We start from the raw sequence: 24159 nt of genomic DNA, 5'->3' as shown, positions 1-24159 counted from the left end.
TTTTTATTATTTTGATAACGTATTTATTATACAAGTTTTAACAGATAAATCAAAATGTTATTATTTGCACAGCGCTTGTCCAATGGGCTGAATTGTGAGTTCTGGAATCTGTGAAATAAATAGAAAAGTAAATTTAAAGATTTAGTCAAAAATTACATAACGACTACATCGCTTCAAAATCAAGTCAAGCAATCGGGCTGTTTAATTATAAATTGTAATGTCCAACTTTTATACTTCATTTACGATTAATATACACTTTCGTATCTACCTTCACGAAAATATAATTTTATTATATCTGAATTTACAGAATACAGCAAACTTTATGAAAAACTTATATTATATTTTAATACCTCGCTACAAATAATATTCTAATTTTTTTGTGTATTATTCTGAACTAAAAAGATTAAACGATGTTTTTGGGAGTTATTTTAAGGAAAAATGTATGAATCACATGATATAATTTAAAAATTTCTTTTGTAAGATTAATGAAAATTTAAAAAGCTTGGAAGTTTTTCAACAAAATATTAAGAAAAGTGTTCTTCTAGAATGTTCACACTAATATTAATGTTACCATCAATTAACGTAAGTATGTTTTTCATGTATATATTTCTCTTAAATATGAACCTGCTATAACTTTTATTACCTACATAAAAGTAATGTCGAGATTGGGACCGAAATAAAGCTCTGAATAAATTTGGAGGCTAATATAAATAAAGGAACTTGAACAAAAATTAATTAAAAGGATGATGATTATCACTGTGATAACAACACATCACAGTTCTATTTGCAACAAAATACCTATATAATTCTAAAGTATTCATTAACATAAAATTATAATTAATTGAAAGATGCAAGTATGTTTCCTGTCGTATGCAGATTTTTCATAATATCTGCAGAATATAAGGAATATGGTTCCATGATAACTGAACACAGTGACAATTCAACACACTTTTAAAAAGTGATATAAAGTCATTAAAAACAATGATTTTTTTTTTAATCTAACCTAAACTAACCTAACCTAACCTACATAACCCAGTTAATAAAGTTTTTGTTTCATCACTTTCCATGACTAGATATAACTTTTTAAAGATGTGATGAATTATCATTGTGACGATTTATCCGGTAACCGTTCTGATGATAACCTCCAGGAGTTCCGGAGATCCGAGAGCGTTAGTTTGAGATCAAATACGGTATCGAGATCTTTAATTCATTAACTAATTGATTCACTTGATCGCTCCGTGCTCCCTCTTGGCGTCGCTGATATCTTCTACCATTTATTAATTTTTTTTATTTCTAAAAAATTGGTAAAAGTAATAATTAGTGGCCTGAAATATCCATACAAATTGAAAATATCACTCTAGTAAAAATAAATGCCGCCAACGGGAATTGATCCCCCGCCTTCTGATGTCCGGTCAAGTGCTCTGGACCACTGAGCTACGTCGCCTAGAAGTAGATAACTTATAATAATTTGTTATCCTTTGTGCTATGCATAAAAACCTTGTCTTCTAAAAATTAGTTTATTATTAAAAAAAAAACATTTATTTTATGTATATATTCCTTGGTTACCGGATAAATCGTCACAATGATAATTCATCACATCTTTAAAAAGTGATATATAGTCATGGAAAGTGATGAAACAAAAACTTTATTAACCGGGTTTTGTAGGTTAGGTTATGTTAAAAAAAAATTTCATCGTTTCTAATGACTTTATTTCAATTTTTAAAAGTGTGTTGAATTGTCAGTGTTGAGTTATCATGGAACCCATCAGAACATGTAATTATCAATAATGACCTAGATGCAATTAAAATCATGTTCGATGATATAATTATTATTTTATTTAAATGATAAAATATTACATATTAATTAAAATAATATTTATAATACACAAGCTGACGTGTAACCGGCGTTGCTAGGGGTTTTTAATGGTTCGGGGTAAAGTTTTTAGGTTTTGAATTCTAGTGTTCCTGAAAACTGGGTCCATTTTTAGGTAGAAATAATATCATTCTAAAGAATTGTAAAATTTTTATTTTTTAAAAGTTTTTTTTCACTTGATCGTGCCACGTCTTCCTCGAGCATCCCCCACTAATAAAAAAAACATTATATCGAGTTTTATTCGACTCCGTATCTCATTCCATTGCTGAGTTAATTGAGTCTTCTATCGTCCCTGATTTATTTTACCATTCAAACCAATACTCTCTGAACACTTCTGACACTAATAAGAACACACTTTAAAAATTTCAGCGATTTCGGGCCAATAGTTTTTGAGTCTAAAAGGGACAACAAACAATAATCTGTATATTGATTTTTATAAAATATACAGATTATTCCCTAAAAGTTAAGTAAAGTAGTAAGTTGGAGAATGCTGTGGTGTATGAACTCAGTGCCAAACTAAATATATATAAATATGTTGGAAGAAATCCATAAAAAAATCCGCAGTACACGAGGGCGCATGAATCTTACCCGAAGCACCATATGGAATTACTTCAGGCGTTAGATAGATTTAGCCTAGAAATCTATCCGACGCCTGAAGTAATTCCATATGGTACTTCGGATAACATTAGCAGAACGTCTAGTTTCTAAAAAAATCCGCAGTATACGCGGACGCATGAAAGTTATCCGATGTACCATATGGAATTACTTCAGGCGTCGGATAGATTTAGCCTAGAAACTAGACGTTCTGCAAATCTTGCACCTGATACAATACCCTGATAACAGGGATTTGCCCGACGCTCACGTTATAGTAAGAGTTTCATTTGTAAAAATATTATATTTTTATACTGTTCCGTTTATGGAACTTATAATTTTGATATCAAAATACCAATGTAAATTTGTACCGATGAACTCAAATTAATTGCAAATAATGCAATTAATTAACTAATGCCAACAATTTTATATTTATAAAACTTGTCCGTGTGAAATCAAACCGTGTCACACTGTGCAATGTTTTGGCGAACGCGGCAAGCAAATGAAACTTGATACAAAAAATACGAAATCATTCGGTATCTAGCTCCACCCACTTAAAGCGCGTTCACGCCCATAACTGATTTTCTTGGAGTCTTATTTTGCCTGATAGCACATTCTTCTTGGATTGCTGCGGCTTATACGCGCATGAAAACGTCGGCGAGGAATTGTTCAAGACACCGCACGGCAAAACAAATGTTCTAGCAGAGCAAAGCATGACAAGAGGAATGCTGCTAGTCAATGAACATTCTAAAACAAGTTTAATTAATCTATAAATAACTGTAGAACTTTTCTGTAGATCTATTTTCCAAATAAAAATACCAAATAAGAAATCTTGTCCTGTAACCGGATAAATAATCGGTCGCTCATCATTAGACGATGTACTAAAGCAAGTGTTCTCAGAGACAGAGTTGTGTGGCGGTCCATTCTCCTTGCCAAGTTAGTTAGTTATTCAATATACATACCTGAACATTTGGCCTTGTGCTGAGAATATAGACTACTCCGTCAGCAACATCTTGAGATTCAAGTTGGGGAAATGGAGACACAGGTCCTTCAGAAATACTTAATAGGTTCCTAACAAGTTCCGTGTCCACCGCTCCAGGACTCAGGCTCTGAAAATATACAAAAAATATATACTTACAATTAAATTCAACTAAGTTTTTTTAATATTAAGGCGGTTACTTTCAAAAGAAAAATAATTTCTTTCGAGCTCTAACGTCTCCAAACCGGTGCGCTCTTCCTTTTCCAAAATGGTTCTCCGTACATTCGCATCCCGAAATCATCCGCACTTCTTTCAGTTCTAGTAATTTTATTGCTCTCCCTCTGATAATGCCAACACGTGACAATGTCCTAAAAAAGTCGGAGTCTTAACGACGTAAGTGAAGAAGCCATGCACAAAAATATGCGACGTTCGGCCTTGGGTATTGGACAGAACAACGGTTGAATTTTCCCTAGCAAATCTTTAAAATAAAATATTAAAGTGGAACTCTTAACGACATAAATGATGACGGCAGTCCTAGAAAAATAACCTTTCCATGAGGTTTTTTTTAATTATTTTTGATAAACGTATTATTATTATTAAGTCTCAGATATGCGTATCTAGAGGAATACTTTGGGAACTTTCTAATTCATTGTCAGGAAAAATAAAATCTGGTGCTTTCCGCTATTTTTTAGTTGAAAAACCTTTAAGGATAATAAAAATAAATACATAATTTGTCGGAATTAATTTTAATGGGAGTCTTTAGTAAGCCCCCGTTGTTGGAGTCTTGTCTTGCATAATAATTTAAATAAAACTATTTTAACAGTCTTGATTTTAATCTAACCACCTGTGACGGTTTTCCGCAAAGTGCATTTGTGCAGTGTACTCCCCATAAGTTCAGATGATGAAACAAATTTTAAAAAAGATCAGACAATGAAACAAATCATGAAAAAGATCAGACATTGAAACATATTATGAATAAGATCAGATAATGAGACAAATTGTAAAAAAGATCTGATAATGAGACAAATTATAAAAAAGATCAGACAATGAAACAAATTATGAATAAGATCAGATAATGAAACAAATTATGAATGAGATCAGATAATCAGACAAATTGTAAAAAAGATCTGATAATGAGACAAAGTATAAAAAAAGATCAGATAATGAAACAAATAAAAGTTTCATAATTTTACCACACTTTTTTTTTTTTTTTTTAAAGAAAGACAAACATTCCCGGGTCACGAATAACCCAACAATGTTTGAAAATCTCCTACTACCACCACAGAAAGCCGAAAATGTTGCTTGTGTTGTGATGGAGGACTTAGCTAGCCGAGGAATCGAACACGCGACGCTCGGGTGAGACCCAAGCGCTATGCCCACTTAACCACTGACCGGTCAAATTTATGTTTAGTATTCAAATTCCGAGATAAAAAATCCAACTTAAACGTTTTTTTTAAATTTAGGGAAGGATTTAAACATAATATATTAAATTATGGAAAATTTCAGCCTAAAACATAAAGATCTTCTTCTTCTTCCTAGCACTATCCCAACTCATTGCCTAGGTAGGCTGTTGGGGTCGGCTCTTCTCGTTCTCAGGTTATAGCTTCTTCGGTTCTGAGTCGCTTTCATCTAGGCCGTTTCTTTGTAGGATTTTGGAGCATTGGGTCATCCAGGAGTTCTTTGGTCTACCTCTGGATGACTGTCTTTGAAGCTCTATAGACATTGCCTGCTTCACAGTGTGGTCTGGTGGTCTCCGTCTTATGTGCCCATACCATCTTAACTGTCGTTCCTCTAGCTTACTGTTTATGTCAGTGACACCCAGGCTACCACGAATGCGTGAGCTTTTAATTTTATCTTTTAATGATACTCCTGCCGTCCATCTAAGCATTCGCATTTCTGTTGATTCGAGTTGCCTAGAGTAGGAGTTGTACATAGTCCAGCATTCGGAGCCATACATTATCGCGGGTCTAACAATAGTCTGGTATGTCTTTCCATACATACCAGATATCATTTTCCATAGATGAGAGATTTTTTTTCTCCTTTTTAATTTCCGATTAAACTGCCAATGGAATCAAACAGTAGCGGCTCTTGACTTTTTGGTGTAGGTACTAGGGTGCTTATATTAGAAAATATGGCTTTATTAATGTTGTTGTAGCTGAAATGGATTTTTTATTTTTTTTACGGCCAAACTGAAATATCATGAAAATCTTCACACAAAAAATCGAATTTTCAAAAAAAAAAATATCGTTTTCAGCTACAACAGCAACAAAACTGCCAACTTTTGTAAAATTAGCATTTTAGTACATCCAAAACTTACGAGCCGACACTGAAATGAACCGCCACGCGCTGCTGCTAATCATAATAATATTTTCTTATTATAAGCTATCCAGTGCGAGTATCATGCAAAACTTCCGTCAGTAAAAAAGTTTATAAAACTGGGACGTCTCCGTTGGGTAGGGTACATAGCAAGATTGGGAGGCTTATCACCAAAGAAACACATTATCTACATCTGCAAAACGAAAGAGTGTTGAAAGGCCTAAACCTAGGTGGCTGGTTTGTACAGATCCCAATACAGTTGCTTTAGGCACAAGGAACTGGAATGAAACATCAGGAGAAGCAGGAATTCTTATAATACCGAAATTAATCTTCTAGTATTGTCTTTGTCGTACTCACCGAGACTTTGATTTTGGAATTGCCATCGGCCAGTTCATTGGACAGACCTTGAGTTAGGGCTGTCACTGCGAATTTACTAGCCGGGTACAAACCTAAGGAAAATCCCTTAATGCTGATAACATGATGCCCAGCAAGACTGAAAAAATAAAACTTTAAATGAAAATCTTCGAAAAAAACATGCCACCTATTACAAGTAATTGAAACAAAAACAAGCATTTCATTTCATTGATTTTTTTTTCATAATCCGCAAAACATAGTTAACGTCATTTGTAAATACAAATACAATATTGAATTAAATCACTTATACAATATTGGATTCGGCACCAAAAAAAATTGGATTGATTCATCTGTACAATATAGGATTGAATCACCTATACAATAATAGATTGAATCACCCATACAATATTGAGATAATGGAATTTTTAGACAGACAAAACTATTTATTCATATTTATATTGCGTATGTACAGGAGAAAACAAAAAATTTATTTTAATATTTCAAAGCATACCTTGAAAAATAGTTTTTATTATTAAATTAACGCCAACTATCCATGCGTAGATTATAAAGTACATTACGTTCACCCTTTAACCTGCAAATATGTGCAAATAACACAACTGAATTAATGAATTTCTGTAAATCTAATTTACAAATACATCTGGATGATTTAAAACAAAATGTACCTACAACGCATTTGATTAAGAGTCGGGAGGTTAGGAGTGTTTGAATATTTCTTTGTTTATTTATTATTTTTATTATTAGACATTAATATTTGGTAGGGTTACCTATATAAATGAATCATTTACCTGTTAATGTTGATAATATGACCATCGTCGCCTCTTTTCCTCATTGTTTTGAGAGCTTCCCTTGTGGCAATAGTCAGGCCTAGCACATTCAGGTCAAGAACCGTCTTGAAATCCTCAGTAGCGCCTTCTACAACGAAACAACATTGAAAAAACTTATACAAATTTATAACACAAGATTGGTGTGTATCTAACACACTTTATCTGAACATAAGTAAATGCCACGTCATTAGGTTTTTCACAAAAAATCAACCTTTCAACTACCAATACAAAATTTTGAAGGTGCATAATGTTACTTTAATTTTCTTTCTTGACTTCATTCTCCGTAACGTAAAATCAATTAAAATCTTATGTTCTTCTTAACTTTGAAGTCAAGTCGAATATAATCCTTCTACTTGGTCACCTCACTTTTAAAATTCTCTCCGATTTAATTTCACAAATACAGCATTAATTTCTAAGATATATACTAACTATAAACTTGGTCTACCCATAGAAACCATAAATTACAACCACTTGATTACATTATTTAACTAAAAATCTCAGATAAAAATACATATTTCAAAAAAAATTGTTAGACAGCCTTGATTTACTTAGCCTCATCACTTTCCATATAACAACTAGAAATACACAATATCAGGACTGAGTCATGTATGTACTTGCCTGTACCTACCTATATTACATACAATTGACCATATTTTCTCAGAAATAGTTGATATATTCAACTACACCGAATTTAGTTACTAGAAGGCTAAAACAACATACCTCTAAAATAAATATTATTGTTAGCTATTATTTTTTTTGCATTTGTTCTATTTGATAATTTCTTTAACAAAATTTACATCATTAATAATATTCCACTAAATATATATATTATTTATAACGTGTTTGTAAAAGCGGTTATGCGTGAATAATACAATATAAATATAGATACTTAAACATTTAAAAAGATATTTCTAAGTTCAATTGATCATTTTGGAAATAATGTTACGAATTTAGGATGGTCACCATGAACTAGAAATTCCAGACGTACGAGTAAAAAACTATATTGGAGTATCATAATATGGCTATTAATCATTTCAAAGCTTTTGTAAAAAGCGTGTTTAAAAAATTCAAGCACTCTTATAACACGCAAAATAAAAAAAACATTTGGAAAAAGTAAATTATTATATTTTTGATGAATTCATACACACCAGTTAGCTTTGCCATCCTGACGGTCCCAGCATTATTTATGAGGATGTCAACTCCTCCAAGTTTTTCTTCAATGGCTCCAAAGGCTTTAATAATATCTTCTTCCTTAAGAAAGTCGCACTCCATTGCGTGAATTGTTCCATTGGTTCTCGAAGATAGTGCCTGTGAAAATATGTTTAAATTGGGTTTCTACATATTAAGAGATTTGATTACTACTCTTCCATAGAAGCGTTAGCTTGTGTTTAGAAGAGGAGTGCATAGTACATTAGTGTATTAATTTATAAGTACATAGTACATTAGTGTATTTTCTTATAAAATGATATAATTACTTTTAAAATATTTCTTAAATATAATATTTAAAAACACCACTGAGAGAGAGTATTACTCATTGAGGCCAGTATTCATCTGAGTGACCACGACCAGTGACGACATGTAGAGGATTTTTCTTGTTTGGTTATGGAAAAAATTAAACTCCACAGTTTTGTTAACATTTTTTAATCCAAATAATGCCAGGAATCACTGGTTCAAGTATTTCCCCTAACACTCTATATATATTTTTTATGTTGTAGCCGTTGTTATTAATAAAACGCAGACGGTTTACATATTTGCTCCTGTAAGCACTAGGGCCGCCCATTGTGCTATCTCCCATGCTTAAAAAATTCTGTCTAGTACTTAAAAAAATTACCATGATGGTCATTGGGTATTTGGTGATATCCCTTGATTCAACATTTTGTTCTTCGCAGAGGTTGGTTAGTTAGTTAATTACCTCGAGTTTTTCTTTCCTTCTAGCTAGTGCAACGACGATGACTCCCTTGTCTGCCAGAGTCAAAGCGATGGCCTCTCCAATACCAGCGCTGGCTCCAGTGACCACCGCCACCTTCCCGGACCATCTCCACTCCGCAGATACTGCACTGAGGAGTACCACCAATACTAAAAGGAATGACGACTTGAGGAACATCATTGCAGAAAACCTAAAAAAAGTAGTTATCCATTTTCAAAATTATTTTTCAAAATTATGTTTTATTAAACTTAACGATCTGTAAAAAAATTGTACAGTGAATTAACGATAACGACTGAAATATTGATAAACTCATCCACTAAAATATAATTTACGAAGCATTGGATTTTGGTATGCCACAGGGCACAAGACTTAAACTCATATTATTTATTGAAAATAAACATATTTTTCTGCCCTCAAAATAACTCACGCCATTAATTTATGTATATACATATAGTGACAGATACACAATCAAAAATCTTTTTTAAAGTCTACGGAAGATTTTCTGTATTTTCGTAGATATTTAGGAATTGAAACATATTTTTGTCACCAACTTTTGACAAAAGCCTTGAGAGAAACGTCAGGGCCTCCTGAATGGAGTTTTTTTAACAATGTTCTAGTGTTTTAACAATCTTCTATAGTGTGGTACGATTTACAAAAGTAGTGTTTCTACAACATATTGTTTAACTATATACTCATAATGAAAATATCTAAAGTAGGTAATGTAAAAATTGTGATTATCTGAGAGCGCTCACCTTCTTCCAGTTCGGATCCAAATGAATAACTTATCTAAGTAATACAAAAATACAAATTTGGTTTGTCGTGAATTGTTCACTATCTCATTCAGCGGTGGGGAACGTTCGGCTCGCGGACCAGATCAAGCCTGCCAGGACTTTTGATCCGACTCACATCTAGATCAAAAGCACAGAAGACAAAAAAAAGGAGTTCAAAGTTCAATCAAATTCAAAGCGCCGTATGTGTGTGCATTTATGTAAACAAGTACAAGTGTTAAGTATCTTATCGGTTGCCTAGAAGCTTGATAATACGAAATTGCATTTGGAACATTAGAATGGTTTTCTTTCTCGGCTTGTCAGCATGATCATCCACGGGAATTTTGTGACAGCGTTTTTTTTTCTTAATTTGGAATTCGATAATTGATTTTCTTAGTATGAGTTAACATGCAAGTCCATAATTTCAACTCTCGGCTACTTGGATGATTTTGAGATGATACCTTAATATTTATTGGTTGATAAAATTTTCAGCTTTATTACGGACTTTACCAGATAAATTATAACATTAATGTCAGTCCCAGCTATTACATAAGGGGTAAATTAATAACCACTTTCAACCTTTTTTGCTTTCTTTCCCATTGACAGACTGACACGCTTAACTGTCCTCAGCTTATTTCTTATTCTGTATTTTCTGTAATAATTGATCGTTTTTGAGTTTTATTGGTGAAGAAAACGTTATTGTGGTAAATGTGGGCATCAATAATTACGATAAGCTTTGTGTTCAATTTACCATTCACTATGTTTTCAAACATCTTATAAATCACACCATATTACTGATCAAATTAATATAAAACCATCAATTTCAAAATTAAAAATGCAAAATTCGGAGAAAATTCATTTGGAAAACCGTTAAGAGCGCAAATCAAACTCAAGTTTCAGGCAATGCTTTCGAAATTCGAAGGAAACCATTCACGTATTACAAACGCATTTATAAAAATCTATTCGTAGACTATACGCAAATTTCGAAAAAAACCATTTGCATGCTCGGAATGCACTTATATTAATAGCTTGTGAATTCACATGCAGAATCCCCTTTGAGTCAAAAGCAGTCTTGTGTTTCAAATGTAATGATAAATAAGGTAGCGGGTTTATCTGCTTTATCTAACCTAATTCGAAAGAAACCCTTTCCGTTTTCCAAATGAGGTTATCAATTTCTTTCTATAGAGTTTAATATATTATGTTGCATTTTCGTTTTAGAAGAGGATGTCGAGTCATGCATTGTGCTATACCATATTGTTATTGGAAGAATCCTTGTGAGGTGTGACATATTTTTTAAAACTTGATAAAAATCAGTTAGTAGGTACTTACTTGATAAATGAAGTTTTAACAATTCTATCTGGGATTCTCGCCAACTTCACTTTTCCCTCCAACCTACTTCTGAAAATCGTCAGTAAGAATTATTACAAATATATAAATGGCCCTCAATAACAAAAGATTCCTAACCCCTGATAGAATTCACAATCACACTCTTATCGAACAAACTGTTTGGGCAATTCGCCCAGCTGTTAAAAAATGGCGAAAATGATTCAATCTTATTTTTATTTTTATATGAGCACAATTGCTCGGAGATAGGGAATATGAAGGTTACCTGGCTATTCAGATCTGGTCACCATATACGGTTTAATCCATTTCAAATGTAAATACCCTTAAATTACCTTTAAATAATAAAGTAGGTAGGTACCTAATATTCATTCCTATTCATAACCTTAAATAACCTTTAAAAAACTTAGTAGATAGGTACCTAATTATGAAAATTTATTGATTTATCTTTCACTCGTCCGATTGTGCGACATAACTTTTTTTTTTAATTTGGTAAATTATTTTGTTACAATTTATGTTTTCCAGTAATGTAGGCCGCACTGGGTGGCTTATCCGTGCTGAGGCCTTCATTTTATAATATGAAAATCTAATCTACATATTACATTTAAGAGAAGATAATAAATTTGAAAAGTAAATAATAAATTTAAACTTAAAAATACGAAATACATAATAATACATTTAAAATTAACTTTAGTAGGTAGGTACCTAATATTTAAAATGTATTGATTTATCTTTCATTCCTCCGATTGTGTGACATAACTTTAGTAGGTAGGTACCCAATATTTAAAATGTATTGATTTATCTTTCATTCCTCCGATTGTGTGACATAACTTTAGTAGGTAGGTACCTAATATTTAAAATGTATTGATTTATCTTTCATTCCTCCGATTGTGTGACATAACTTTAGTAGGTAGGTACCTAATATTGAAATTTTATTGATTTATCTTTCATTCGTCCGATTTTGTGACATAACTTTGATAGGTAGGTACTTAATATTGAAAATGTTTTGATTTATCTTCTATTCACCCGATTGCACGACAAAGATGACATAGTCCTCATGTGTGGATTTGTGAAAAAAAATATTGACTCAATCTTGATTGGAGATTTTCACGGCCAAAAGTAGTATATTCAATTATTTTTGGGGTATCATTTATTTATTATTATAACTTTATAATAATAATAAGTGTTTTTTTGGAAAAAAAAGATATAATTTTATCCTCACTGGGATCTCTCGTGCTGAGGATCCATTAACATGTGATTAAAATTTAGTAGTATGGATACTATAAAGTAATTATATATCTGTCCTGATGATGGACACGAAAAGCTTTGCAAAATTCTTTGTACCGCAGACGTGGTCCGTTTATATTTTGTTCACATGATATATACGAATTTTAATCTCCAGTTTACTGTGAGGCAATGACTTACAAAAAAAAACCAAACTTAATAATTGGTATTACGTAAGACGGCTGGCTGTTGTTTATTTTCTTACCAATTTTATTACGGATATCATATTGTTTTTTATATATTTTTAATCTTGTTTAAAATATAGTGTAATTATTTATATAATGAGAAGTTGTTTTTGTGAATTATCAGCTCAAGGTCTCTTTTAGAGGAAGCTACAAGCCAAAAATGTGTATATTCTTGTTATACATTATATTATAGGTAATAGGCATTAAAATCGCTTGACAAACGGAGTCTAGAAACGTTCGATTTCAAGAAAAAAACTGGTTTTTACTTATTTTGTAAATAATTTTACGAGAAAGCGAAAAAGTCAATCAAGTAAATATGTCACAGATAATTTTAACTGTATTTTTTTTAAGTTGTTTCCTTTGTGCGTTCAAACATTTCTATTGAAAAATATTTTTTGTAGTACTTTGCATTTATATTTTGTATTGAGTAATTTATTTTTTTATTTATATTCTACTCAAGCGAAGCGATAGGAAAACCTTCAATTTAATTAAAGCAAATTTTTTGGTTTTTATAATATACACCAATTCATTAGAAAGATTATTAAAAATAGTTATTTGGCAGTGAGCCTCGCCTTAAAAAGCGGCAAAACAATCTTGTTAAAAATATTTAGTCTACAAGTATATAATTATTTTTTAATGATTAACTAATTTTTATAAGACAATGTTTTATGCATAGCATAAAGGAAAACAAATAATTAGTTGTGGTGTCGCGAAGCTGCGACTCCACTATATATTTTTAGAGGTGGTGCAGAGCAAAGCCCTATGCCACACGCCCAAAGGACCAGTCCCAAACTACACCGAATGCTAGGTTATGGGACGATTTATGCATCCGACAAACCCGATGGACAGTGCAATAGTCAAAAGGTATAAATCTGGGCTTCTGGAGCACAAGATAAGCCCAGATTGGAATGCAGGAAAGATGGACTCACCCGTTGATGATTATCACACGTCTCCAGGAGTTGGTTGATTTCACTTCACAATATATGTGTAATCGCCCTGTCTGATATTAGTTATCACTATGAATTCTGATTAACAACTGACACCACTTGTCCGATTTTACATGTGTCGCAACAATAATTTTATTATGGTGACATTTTGGGATGGGTAAAAGGGTAGGTAGGACATTTGCAGGATTTTGTATTGACATTACACTTGTCCATTAAGCCTATGGATGCATACTTAACAATCCCCTATATATTGCGCGAACAAGTTGCCTGAAAAATCAATACAAATTGAAAATATCTACCGAGTAAAAATAAATGCCGCCGACGGGAATTAAACCCGCACCTTCTGATGTACTCTCTTACTCTTGGTGGTCGAACGAAATCAACTATTGCAAAATTGTTGAACTATTGCTTGATACTTACTCGCTTTGTCTAGGTCATGCTTCGCACGCCTCTCAGAGTCCAGACGGAAAAATATTGCGGTACCAATGTTATGAAGTAAGGAAGAAGGAAAATAAGACAGGGATAAAAAAAAAAATTAGAACCACTAAACACAAATTCAATGGATCCAGTTGTATCACAAAACAAGTTTTTAAAAGTAAATTTTCAAATTCTGTGAAAGTTCTATTAAAGTGCAGTAATTATATCATAACGGGCCAGTTCTTTCACGGAATCGAATTAACAACGCGTGCTTACCTAAAGTACCCATGCGTATTGCATAGTTAATATAATATATGTTTGTACTACGAGTATTTCTGCTTTCTCATATTTTATGTTTACAAAAAATCTATTGTAGATTTTTTATTACAAAGTGAATACAATCAATACCCTTTTATCAGCAAAAAGAGATAAAATGTCATCGATTTGATTTTGAACAAATCCATGAAACAAAATTATGTAGATTTTAAATGAGTTTCCACAATACTTTGAAAAACTTTGAGATTATGGCCAGGAAATTTGATAAAAAAATACTATACGACTACTTGAAATATAAAGAAAATTTCTTTTGTCAAATGCTCAGGTTTATTATATTTCATGTTTTAGCAGTTAATATAGAAAACTGTGATCTAGTATTACTAATCTGCTTATCCAATTGGCTTGATAGTTAATTCTGAAATCTGTAAAATAAAGAAAAAAAAACATTTTAAATTAAAAAAATGTTGCATGAAGTAGGTAATTATACATGTTTACTATCTTACGGCAGTTAATCAAGTTATTTTTAATAACCAAACTTTGGTGAATTATTTTTAAAACTTGATTATGCTTAAATGCATACTCAGACGGCGCTAATATAGAACATATAATATGTTCTTTAGTTTCCGGAAAAGCAAAAAAATTTCTACATAATTCATTAATTTGATTTTTATCTTTGTTTATATGCTTCCTATAATTTTTAGTGTTAATGACTCTATCCTGAATGGCAATCATAAATCCTTTTATTTCTGCGCTCAACTCTCCCATACTCAAATATTTAAAAATTTTAATATTATTTATACTTTGATTAACTATGGAATGTATTGCATTACACTACCCCTGCATACTTTCTGGAATAAACTCTTACTATCATATAAAACACACACTTTTTAAATCTTTCAATCTAAATAAATAACCTTAATTAATAATAACTTATCTAAAGTCATTGATAATATTAAATACGAAAATAAATTTTCTCAATCTTTTAAATTTGTGAAAACAATAATAATAATAACCACAGTAAAATTAAAATTATATGAATTAACATATGTATTTTTTTTAATTATTCAATACGCATACCTGTACGTTTGGTTTTGTGCAGAGAATGTAGACTATTGCATCAGCAATATCTTGAGGTTCAATTGTGGGAAATGGGGAAGCAAATCCTGCTGTAAATATTAATTTCTTTATTGTATTGTACGCCCATATTTGCTTTTACAAACACATACATAATAATTCATTCATTAGATCCTTCTGCAACTTTACCTGTGATTTTCCTAAAAAGTGAAGTATCCACCGCTCCAGGACTTAAGCTCTGAAAAAAATCGAAAACATTAAACCAATTAAACATTTGTAATAAAATACCCCGTATTTCCGATATGTGAACGCATTTACACCAGTTCTTTTGGTATTGCATTGCGTTAGAAAGCTTATAATAAATAATATAAAGAACTCCAGTGTTTACATGTATATACGAGTATTTATATATTTATATTGCTACGAGATGATTGTATACTTAATAAATCGTTACGTAAAAACGCCTAAATCCGCAAAAGATACGTCCGGTGATTATTCGATGGGTTTTAACTGAATTTAGTCGAATGTGTTCATGTTTTGTTGAAGGGGTTGACAGATTACGCTATTTCATTGATGTATTTAGTCTATGCGCTATATGCATCAAAGCGTTTTATATAACTCCATATCGCTACACGGACCTTTCACACCTGACAGATAATGTGTTTTAAGGGTGGGCGTGCGACTATTATGCGACCCACTCACCTGCCGTAGGAAAAGAGGAGGTCAGATCAATTTTCGGAGCCCCGTTATCACGTGGTCAAGGTAACAGATCCCAAATAAATGATATTCCGTGGCAGTTTCCCAGTTTATCTGACCCCCTCTCCTGAAGAATATTATAGTAACGCTTCAACTTATAATACATATAGGCCACGTCCAAACTATGTTAAAGTGGTGTAAGATTACGCTATAAGTTCAAAGTGTTTGATATAACTCCATATTGCTCGCCATACAATATTATATAGACCTGTCACACCTAAAAAGATTATGTATTATAAGTTGCGTGGTGACATTATCTTCTAGCCAGGTTATATTTGAAAATTATGCGACGGTTAAATTGAACGCCGCTATTACGCGGTTGTCATCTGTGACAGATCCCATACAAAAAACTGATATTCGGCGGCATTTCTTCAATCGACCTGACCCCCTCTCCTGAGGAAGTTTATTGTGAGGTGTGACACCCAACTTTAAACATGGATAGACCACGCCCAAATTATGCGTAATAAAGTGTAATAAGCTTGAATAGTTTTTAAGTACTTATTTTGCAGCGGCCTTATTTTTAAACGAAAACACTGAATATAGTTGTTCTCAAGTGTGCCTTTGAAATATTCAAACTCTGAAAATTAATCACATGGCAATGTTTTCGTATACGTTTATCTACGAAACCGCCTAACAGATTTCATTGAAATTTTGTGAATATTTATGGTAGGTTCCTGCTTGAAAAATAGGATAGTTTTGGACTCGATAGTTGACGTTGTTCATGAGATCTACAAAAAGTATTTTTTACGCCCAACCGGGCTGTTACATTGTGAAAATTTTAAAGGTTTAATTTGTTGAAGTGGTTCAAAAAAATGTGAAAACATTAGTTTTTTTTGTTTTAGTTGATCGAAAGGCAATTTTTCAGCGACAATAACCACAACTCTTAAACCAAATGATTGTGTAAACGTGAAACATTGGGGCAGAGCCACAATGTTTTTCTTTTGCGTTGCCGATGGAACATAAAAATAAAAACATTGCAGCCCCGACCCAATGTTTTTGTTTTTGTCCGATATTTTGAAAATATTTGGTTGCTTGAGGCCGGACTTAACCATTTCTTCTTGATGAACTATTTCATTTAAATCCCCTTCCAATAACTAACTTCACTTATTAACTAACTTAACGTCTAACACAGGTCTAACTCCATCTTTTTAGAAATCGATATATGTTTGTGAAATGTTAAATGTCTGTTTGTACTGCATCATACTGACATGTTCTTCTTTATGTGTAACATATGTATGGTGTTCTTATACATATATGTGAAATGTATATGTATAGCATCAATATAAACTGCTTGCTTCAGATGTCTTATAGTGTTGGCTAACGGATGTATTATTTTAATGAAACATGTTATTTTTAATTGTCAAGTCTCTGACAGCCCTAAATTGTTGCAGCTACTTTGCCATACACTCCGGCCATAGTGGTCAAGTTGAGATATAAATTTAATTGTAACAATAAACTCACTACTATTCGCGCTACTATAATACTTTGCTAGATTATATCTGTTGGCAAGTCACCTTTTCTGTATATTTTATCCTATTTAAATGAAGTGTTTTCTATTATTGTAGCATTCTATGCCTTAAGAAAATTTCAGCTGTATCACATTCAATGTCATTTTATATACATATTGTTTCTTAAATTTAATACTAATATTCGCCTATGTATCACTGCGTACTTATAATTTAATGTATCACATTACTGTAAAAGCCTTTTATGGCGTTTAATAAATAAATAAATAATTATAAGAGTACCTAATTGATATTTTAAAATTCCAAAATATTGTACTAAAGATCACAATATCTTGAGGTTACCATTTAAGGTTACGTTATAAGCTTTCAAACAAAATATTGTACTAATGATCACAATATCTTGATGTTACCATTTAAGGTTAATTTATAAGCGTTCAAACAAAATATTGTACTAATGATCACAATATCTTGATGTTACCATTTAAGGTTACGTTATAAGCGTTCAAACAAAAGTAGAAGATTGTTGAAGATGGTTTGAAAGGAAAGCATAATGATAGAGTAAGTGGGTTAAATATAAAAAAAACTAATATAATTAACAGGAGTAAACGACTATTATAAAAATATTTAATGAACAGGATTTATTTAAAACAGAGCCAAAATCCCTGAAAATCTGAGTTATGTAACATTAAAAAAAAACAGATATTTTTTTTAAACCTAGGTTGAGCATGTTAAATAACAGAACCAGAAGTGTATTTTGACAATTTGTGATTTGGAGCATACCACCGAACATGTGGTGAACGAATGCCCGCTGCATTCACTCCCCGGCGGAATAGATGAGATCCTAGGCTGGCTCAGTGTCCTAGATGTTCCCCTCTAACCTTACGATTTTAGCACTTACCGAGACTTTGATTTTGGAATTCGAATTAGCCAGTTCATTTGATAGTCCCTGGGTTAAAGCTGTCACTGCAAATTTACTGGCTGAGTACAAACCGATGTGGAACCACTTCGAGGTGAACACACGATGACCAGCAATACTAAAATAGTAAAAAAAATTATATAACAGTTTGGGGATAGTTACTAGTAAAACACTCATTACAGGACTTGGGCTTTATTTTAACCGGTCAACCCAGGACAGCGGAAAATTTTACACGCTTCAACACACTCTTGAAAATTAATTTAAAGCTATAAAGAGTGAAAAAAAACAGGTAATGTTTATAAAATTAATTAATCAAAAACAGCACGATTTTATCAAAGGAAGATCCACCCCAACTAACTTAACGGTATTTCAAAACTTCATTATACAATAATTTGCAGAAAATAAACAAGTCGACTGTATATATACAGACTTTTCGAAGGCATTCGACAAAATATCCCATAAACTACTAATCCAAAAACTATTTGCTCTAGGAATAAGGGATAACATGCTTAAATGGTTTAGTAGCTATTTGTCAAATCGTAAACTGTACGTTAATATAAAATCTTTGATGTCGACAGCTTTCCGGGCTACCAGTGGCCTACCGCAAGGTAGTCACCTTGGCCCGGTTTTGTTTCTCCTTTTCATCAATGATATAACCAATTGCTTCAACGATGTCGAGGTATTGCTCTTTGCAGATGACATCAAACTATACAAGAAAATAACTGATATAAATCACTGCCATATACTACAGTGAAATATTAGTAAGTTTTGAGATTGGTGCGTTCAAAATAATTTATTTGAAATGTGGTAAAATGCAAAACCTTGACTTTCTTCAGAAACAAAAATCCTGTTTTATTCGAATATTCCATCAATAGCATAGCTTTAGAAAGAATCACGGAAATGAGAGATCTTGGAATTATTTTGGACGAAAAACTAAGTTTCGCCAATCATATCCATAAAATTGTGAACAAAGGTATGAAAACACTAGGCTTTGTATTAAGAACAACTAAAAACTTTAATTCTTTACAAGCCATTAAACTATTAAACGTATCTCTAGTAAGAAGTCTATTTGAATATAACTCAGTAGTTTGGTCTCCATCTTACAAAATTCACATTAACAACATTGAGCGAATACAAAAAAAATTTCTACGTTCTATAAATTTAAAATTAAATATCCCTGTCGAAAACTTAAAATACAATTTCTTATTAAATACTCTAACAATACATACATTAGAAGATAGACGTAAAATAAACGATTTAACGTTCTTATTCAAAATACTTAACTCTAAATTCGACTGTTATGAACTCCTGCAACTTATAAAACTACATACACCCACAGTAACAACACGACAAAACAATATTCTACAGCAGCACACATAAGCGTAACTACATTGCCCACTCTACGATACAACGACTTCACAGTAGAAGACGAGATCGAAGCTAAAATAAATTTTTTGGATCTAACAATCGGTTCAAAATATTAAGAAAACCAACATTTACCGACACAACAATAAATGCAAACTCAATTCATCCTTGGTCCTATAAATTATCAGCTTACCATTCAATGGTACATAGGTTAATTATCATTCCCTTAGAAAATAAAGCATATCAAAAAGAAAAAGAAACAATCAAAATAATCGCGGTTAGTAACGACTACGAGGCAAAGAACATCGACAAAATTATAAGAAAGAAAAAATATAAAAATATGATCAATTTAATATATCCGGTGCGTAATAATAAGTTAGATAAATTTGTATGTTTAGAATTTTTCGGTCCAATATCTTTAAAAATAGCGAAAGAAATTAAAAAAGTTCGTCTAAATATTGCTTTTAAAACTAATAATAAAATAGGAACTAACCTCAAAAACTCTAAAAGTAAAATCCATAGACTAAAAAATAGCGGCATTTATGAATTAAAATGCGACCATAAAGACTGTGATGCCGTTTATATTGGACAAACTGGGAGACCCTTTTCAACTCGATTCAAAGAACATATGCGTTGCTATAAAAATAATAAAATTGATTCAAAATTCGCAGCTCACCTCTTGGAGAAAAACCACGTCCCGCTTGACAACAATGAGCCTAAACCTTAACACATAGAAAGAAAGGGTTTTAGATTAAATTTACTAGAACAATTAGAGATAAATAAAAGAACTAATGATCCAAACATAACCCTAATTAATAATCAAACAAAAATGATCAATTCTCCCCTGCTTAATATTTTCAAAAAACCCGAACAATATAATTCCTTAACATAATCACCCACGTACCAACAATTAAGAAAACCCTTAGGTCATTAATTTTAACAGGTGTGCAAACACTGCTGGATTCCCAAATATTTTGGTTATTCCAATTCTTAATGAATCATTTTTGAACATTATAGAAATTCAACTGGGTGGGGATAAATAAAATCATATAAACAAGTCGTCGCCGTGTGGACATATCCACAGTTTGATAATGGCCTCAAAAGCCGAAACAGCTGTTACATTAAAAACTGTAAAAATAACAAAAATACTTGCAGAACTTAATAATTATTATAACTATAATTAAATTTGATTTATTTTAAATTTATTTAAAAAAATTAAATGGAGTTCTACGAATTAAACACCAAAACAATAAATAAATAAGGCTTTTTCGTGACTTTGAACTCTTCAGATGCCATGGAACCATTGGTATTCATTGCTTAAAACTTTATTTATTGTAAGAAAGGTTTTAGGTGGTACGCCTGATTTTGATTAAAATTTAAGGCTAAGTGAATAGCAAACTGACCTGTTAATATTGATAATATGACCATCATCGCCTCTTTTCCTCATTGTTTGGAGAGCTTCCCTCGTGGCAATAGTCAGGCCTAGCACATTCAGGTCAAGAACTGCCCTGAAGTCCTCGGTAGCGCCATCTAAAATACAACATTCGATAAACATTAAAGTTTTTTTTATTTTTATTTATTTCTATATAATATTTACAGTGTTCACAAAATTATTTATACTTGTACATGATATATTTCAAACTTATAACTATAATTTGTTGTGTGTAAGGTAGGTTTGAGAAGGTGAAACTGTATGTGAGTAATACAACATTCGATAAACATTAAAGTTTTTTTATTTTTATTTATTTCTATATAATATTTACAGTGTTCACAAAATTATTTATACTTGTACATGATATATTTCAAACTTATAACTATAATTTAATATTTCGTGAACAATTCTTATTTTTATAATTTAATATTTCGTGAACACCTCACTGGGAGAACCTGTGCTGAGGTGTTTACGTGGTTATGTATAGGTGTGACAAGTATTTATGTGATGTAGAAGAAAGTTTTTATTTTTTATAAGTTTTAATTTAAAAAAATAAAAATAAATATGTTAACATATATGTAAGTGCATATATTTGTATTGTAAGTGTGAGTATAGTTCGTAAAATCTCGAAAAACGTGTTTATTTACTATACACTTTTTATGGTTTAGTTAAATATGTTTGGTTTGGAGTTATTATGTTTTGAAAAAATAAAATATATTGATTTTTGATCAGGCTGTGATATATTATGTTTTTGTGAATGTTTGCGGATGTATTTGCAGTTAGTAGTTGCTTCAGAGTAATGGGCATACAATTAAACAGTTTAGTAGCGTTATAAATGGTGCAATATTGTGTATGGATGGTGATCTGAAGTATAACGTCTAATTTGATCTTACTCATGCTTAGAAATTTAAGTAGAAATTTCTAAGATCAATTAATGCTGATCAAGGAAACAATTTTAGGGTTAAGAGATTATAGCTTTGAACCAAAATATCAGAAAACTGTGTTTATAGAAGAGCAACACTAGGTAGTTATTTAATAATACATATTATATACACTACAGATATTATATAAGTAAATCGAGCATACCACTTAACATTCCTTGCTTGGCGGTGCCAGCATTATTGATGAGGATGTCGACACCTCCCAATTTCTCTTCAATAGCTCTGAAAACAGAAAGTATATCTTCTTCCTTGGTGAAGTCACCCTGCATTGCATGGATGGTTCCATTAGTTCTGGAGGATAGTGCCTGTGAAAATAATAAGTTTTAAAATTAGAATCCATAAGTTGCAAACAAGAAATGTGCTTCATGTGCAACGAACTCGCTAATGTCGAAAATATTAAATATTTAGGAGCGTCAATAGATATAAATCTCAATTGGAAATCACATATTAATCAAAACACTCCTAAATTAATATATCTTACTGACATATTTTATAGACTGGAAAATCTAAACATTGGTAAATTGAAAATGATCTACTTTTCCCTGGTGCAATCTGCAATCACTTATGGCATAATAGGATAGGGTGGTGCACCTGATACGTTTATGAAGCCTTTACAAATAATTCGAAAACACAAAATTAAAGTCATATATAGCAAAAACATTATCGACTGACTTTTTATACAAAAAATCAAAATTATTTAATATTCGTAAATAATTTATATTACAAACTATAAAATATTTACTTAAAAACAGAAATAATTTCAAAATAAATGAAAACAGAATGAGAAAAAGAAAAATAATATATTTTACACTCCCTAAACCAATACTTAATTAATGCAGACACATAGCAGTTTTATTGGTCCTCTTACATTTAACCTTCTACCATTACAAACTCAAATGATAAAATATGTAAAAGAGGTAAAATTATGGCTAAATGACGCTGATATTGAAACGCTTTTTCTATAAATTTATCTATCCTTTCTTCAAGTCACTTGCTGTAAATTTCTAAACTGTAGTACATAATGTTTTCTCTTTAGTTTTTATAATAACTAAAAACAAAAAAACTTTAGGTACTTGGAAATATAGTAATCGGTTTTATATTACCCACACTCAGGCAGCCTTTGTGGGTTTTCATTTCTTGTTTATACAATTTGTTATTATATATTATGTTATTATATACTATTTTTTTATTATGTATTAAATTATAAAGAATAATATCTAATTAAAACAATAGCTTATGAGGAACCCTGCTGAGACGGTGTAGGTTCTCACTACCCTAAACTTCAATTTTTTATGCTTTTTCAATAGGATAATGTGTTGTCACAGCCGTCGTACCCATTTACGATGAAGTACAGACTACCGAGAATTTAGCCAACGTATGTCGGCTTCATCAGTTCCCCGATAAAATTGATGAGATCTGCAAGGCTGAAAATATTTATGTTCAAAATTTCAATATATCTTTAAAAAAAGGCGAGGAACCCAAAACATTAAATCATTGAATGAACATATTACTATTGAATGAACAGAATATATTCTTGAAAAAAGATCTTAAAACCCTGGCAATAAACCCATTACGCTGTCCCTTTGTTCTATTTTTCCATTGAGAGGAGCCAACTGCTGTTTAAAAATTTTACCAAATTAAACTTGAATTAACATATTACTATTGAATGAACAGAATATATTCTTGAAAAAAAGATCTTTTTAAACTCTGGCAATCAACCCATTATGCTGTTTCTCTTGTTCTTTTATTCCATTGACAGGAGCCTACTCCTGTTGAGTTAAATTGAGATTTAGGCTATAAACCCTGATTCTATAGTGAGTCCTCTCAGATGTCTGATGTCTTCATCCTCACATTTCCACAATAACTGTTGGTTTTTTTTGCATTCCCAATATCTGTAGGTGGCAATTGGGATTATGATTAGTTAGTCAGTTATTTACCTCGAGCTTTTCTTTACTTCTAGCCAATGCAACAACGATGACTCCTTTGTCTGCCAGAGTCAAGGCGATAACTTCTCCAATACCGGAGCTGGCTCCAGTGACCACCGCCACTTTCCCGGACCATCTCCACTCTGCAGACACTCCACTGAGGAGATTGACCAAAACTAGAAG

The 24159-nt window shown here is 31.7% G+C and overlaps 2 protein-coding genes across 2 annotated transcripts in view; both read right to left on the bottom strand.

Moving 5' to 3' along the window:
- On the bottom strand, positions 1 to 9781 carry LOC149411416 (farnesol dehydrogenase-like). The gene is made up of 7 exons (XM_089646624.1): positions 9637 to 9781; positions 8870 to 9074; positions 8106 to 8265; positions 6919 to 7045; positions 6116 to 6251; positions 3426 to 3572; positions 1 to 108 (listed from the first exon to the last, which is right to left on the bottom strand). Exons 2-7 carry the CDS (start codon positions 9062 to 9064, stop codon positions 61 to 63), a joined length of 813 nt encoding a protein of 270 aa, XP_089502750.1. The 5' UTR covers positions 9065 to 9074; positions 9637 to 9781; the 3' UTR covers positions 1 to 60.
- Positions 9782 to 15335: 5554 nt separating this feature from the next.
- LOC149411415 (farnesol dehydrogenase-like) overlaps positions 15336 to 24159 on the bottom strand; it is a 43508-nt gene continuing 34684 nt past the window's right edge. Inside the window, exons 2-6 of the mRNA XM_089646654.1 lie at positions 23989 to 24152; positions 22197 to 22356; positions 21082 to 21208; positions 18296 to 18431; positions 15336 to 15413 (exon numbers count right to left, since the gene is read on the bottom strand). Of these exons, the coding sequence (XP_089502780.1) occupies positions 15336 to 15413; positions 18296 to 18431; positions 21082 to 21208; positions 22197 to 22356; positions 23989 to 24152 (665 nt within the window). The remainder of the gene's footprint in view (positions 15414 to 18295; positions 18432 to 21081; positions 21209 to 22196; positions 22357 to 23988; positions 24153 to 24159) is intronic.

This window comes from Hesperophylax consimilis, chromosome 25 (assembly GCF_061612785.1).
Source record: "Hesperophylax consimilis isolate HC1 chromosome 25, BYU_Hcon_1.0, whole genome shotgun sequence".
NCBI classification, from domain to species: Eukaryota; Metazoa; Arthropoda; class Insecta; order Trichoptera; family Limnephilidae; genus Hesperophylax; species Hesperophylax consimilis.
This window is presented reverse-complemented; position numbering and strand designations above follow the sequence as displayed.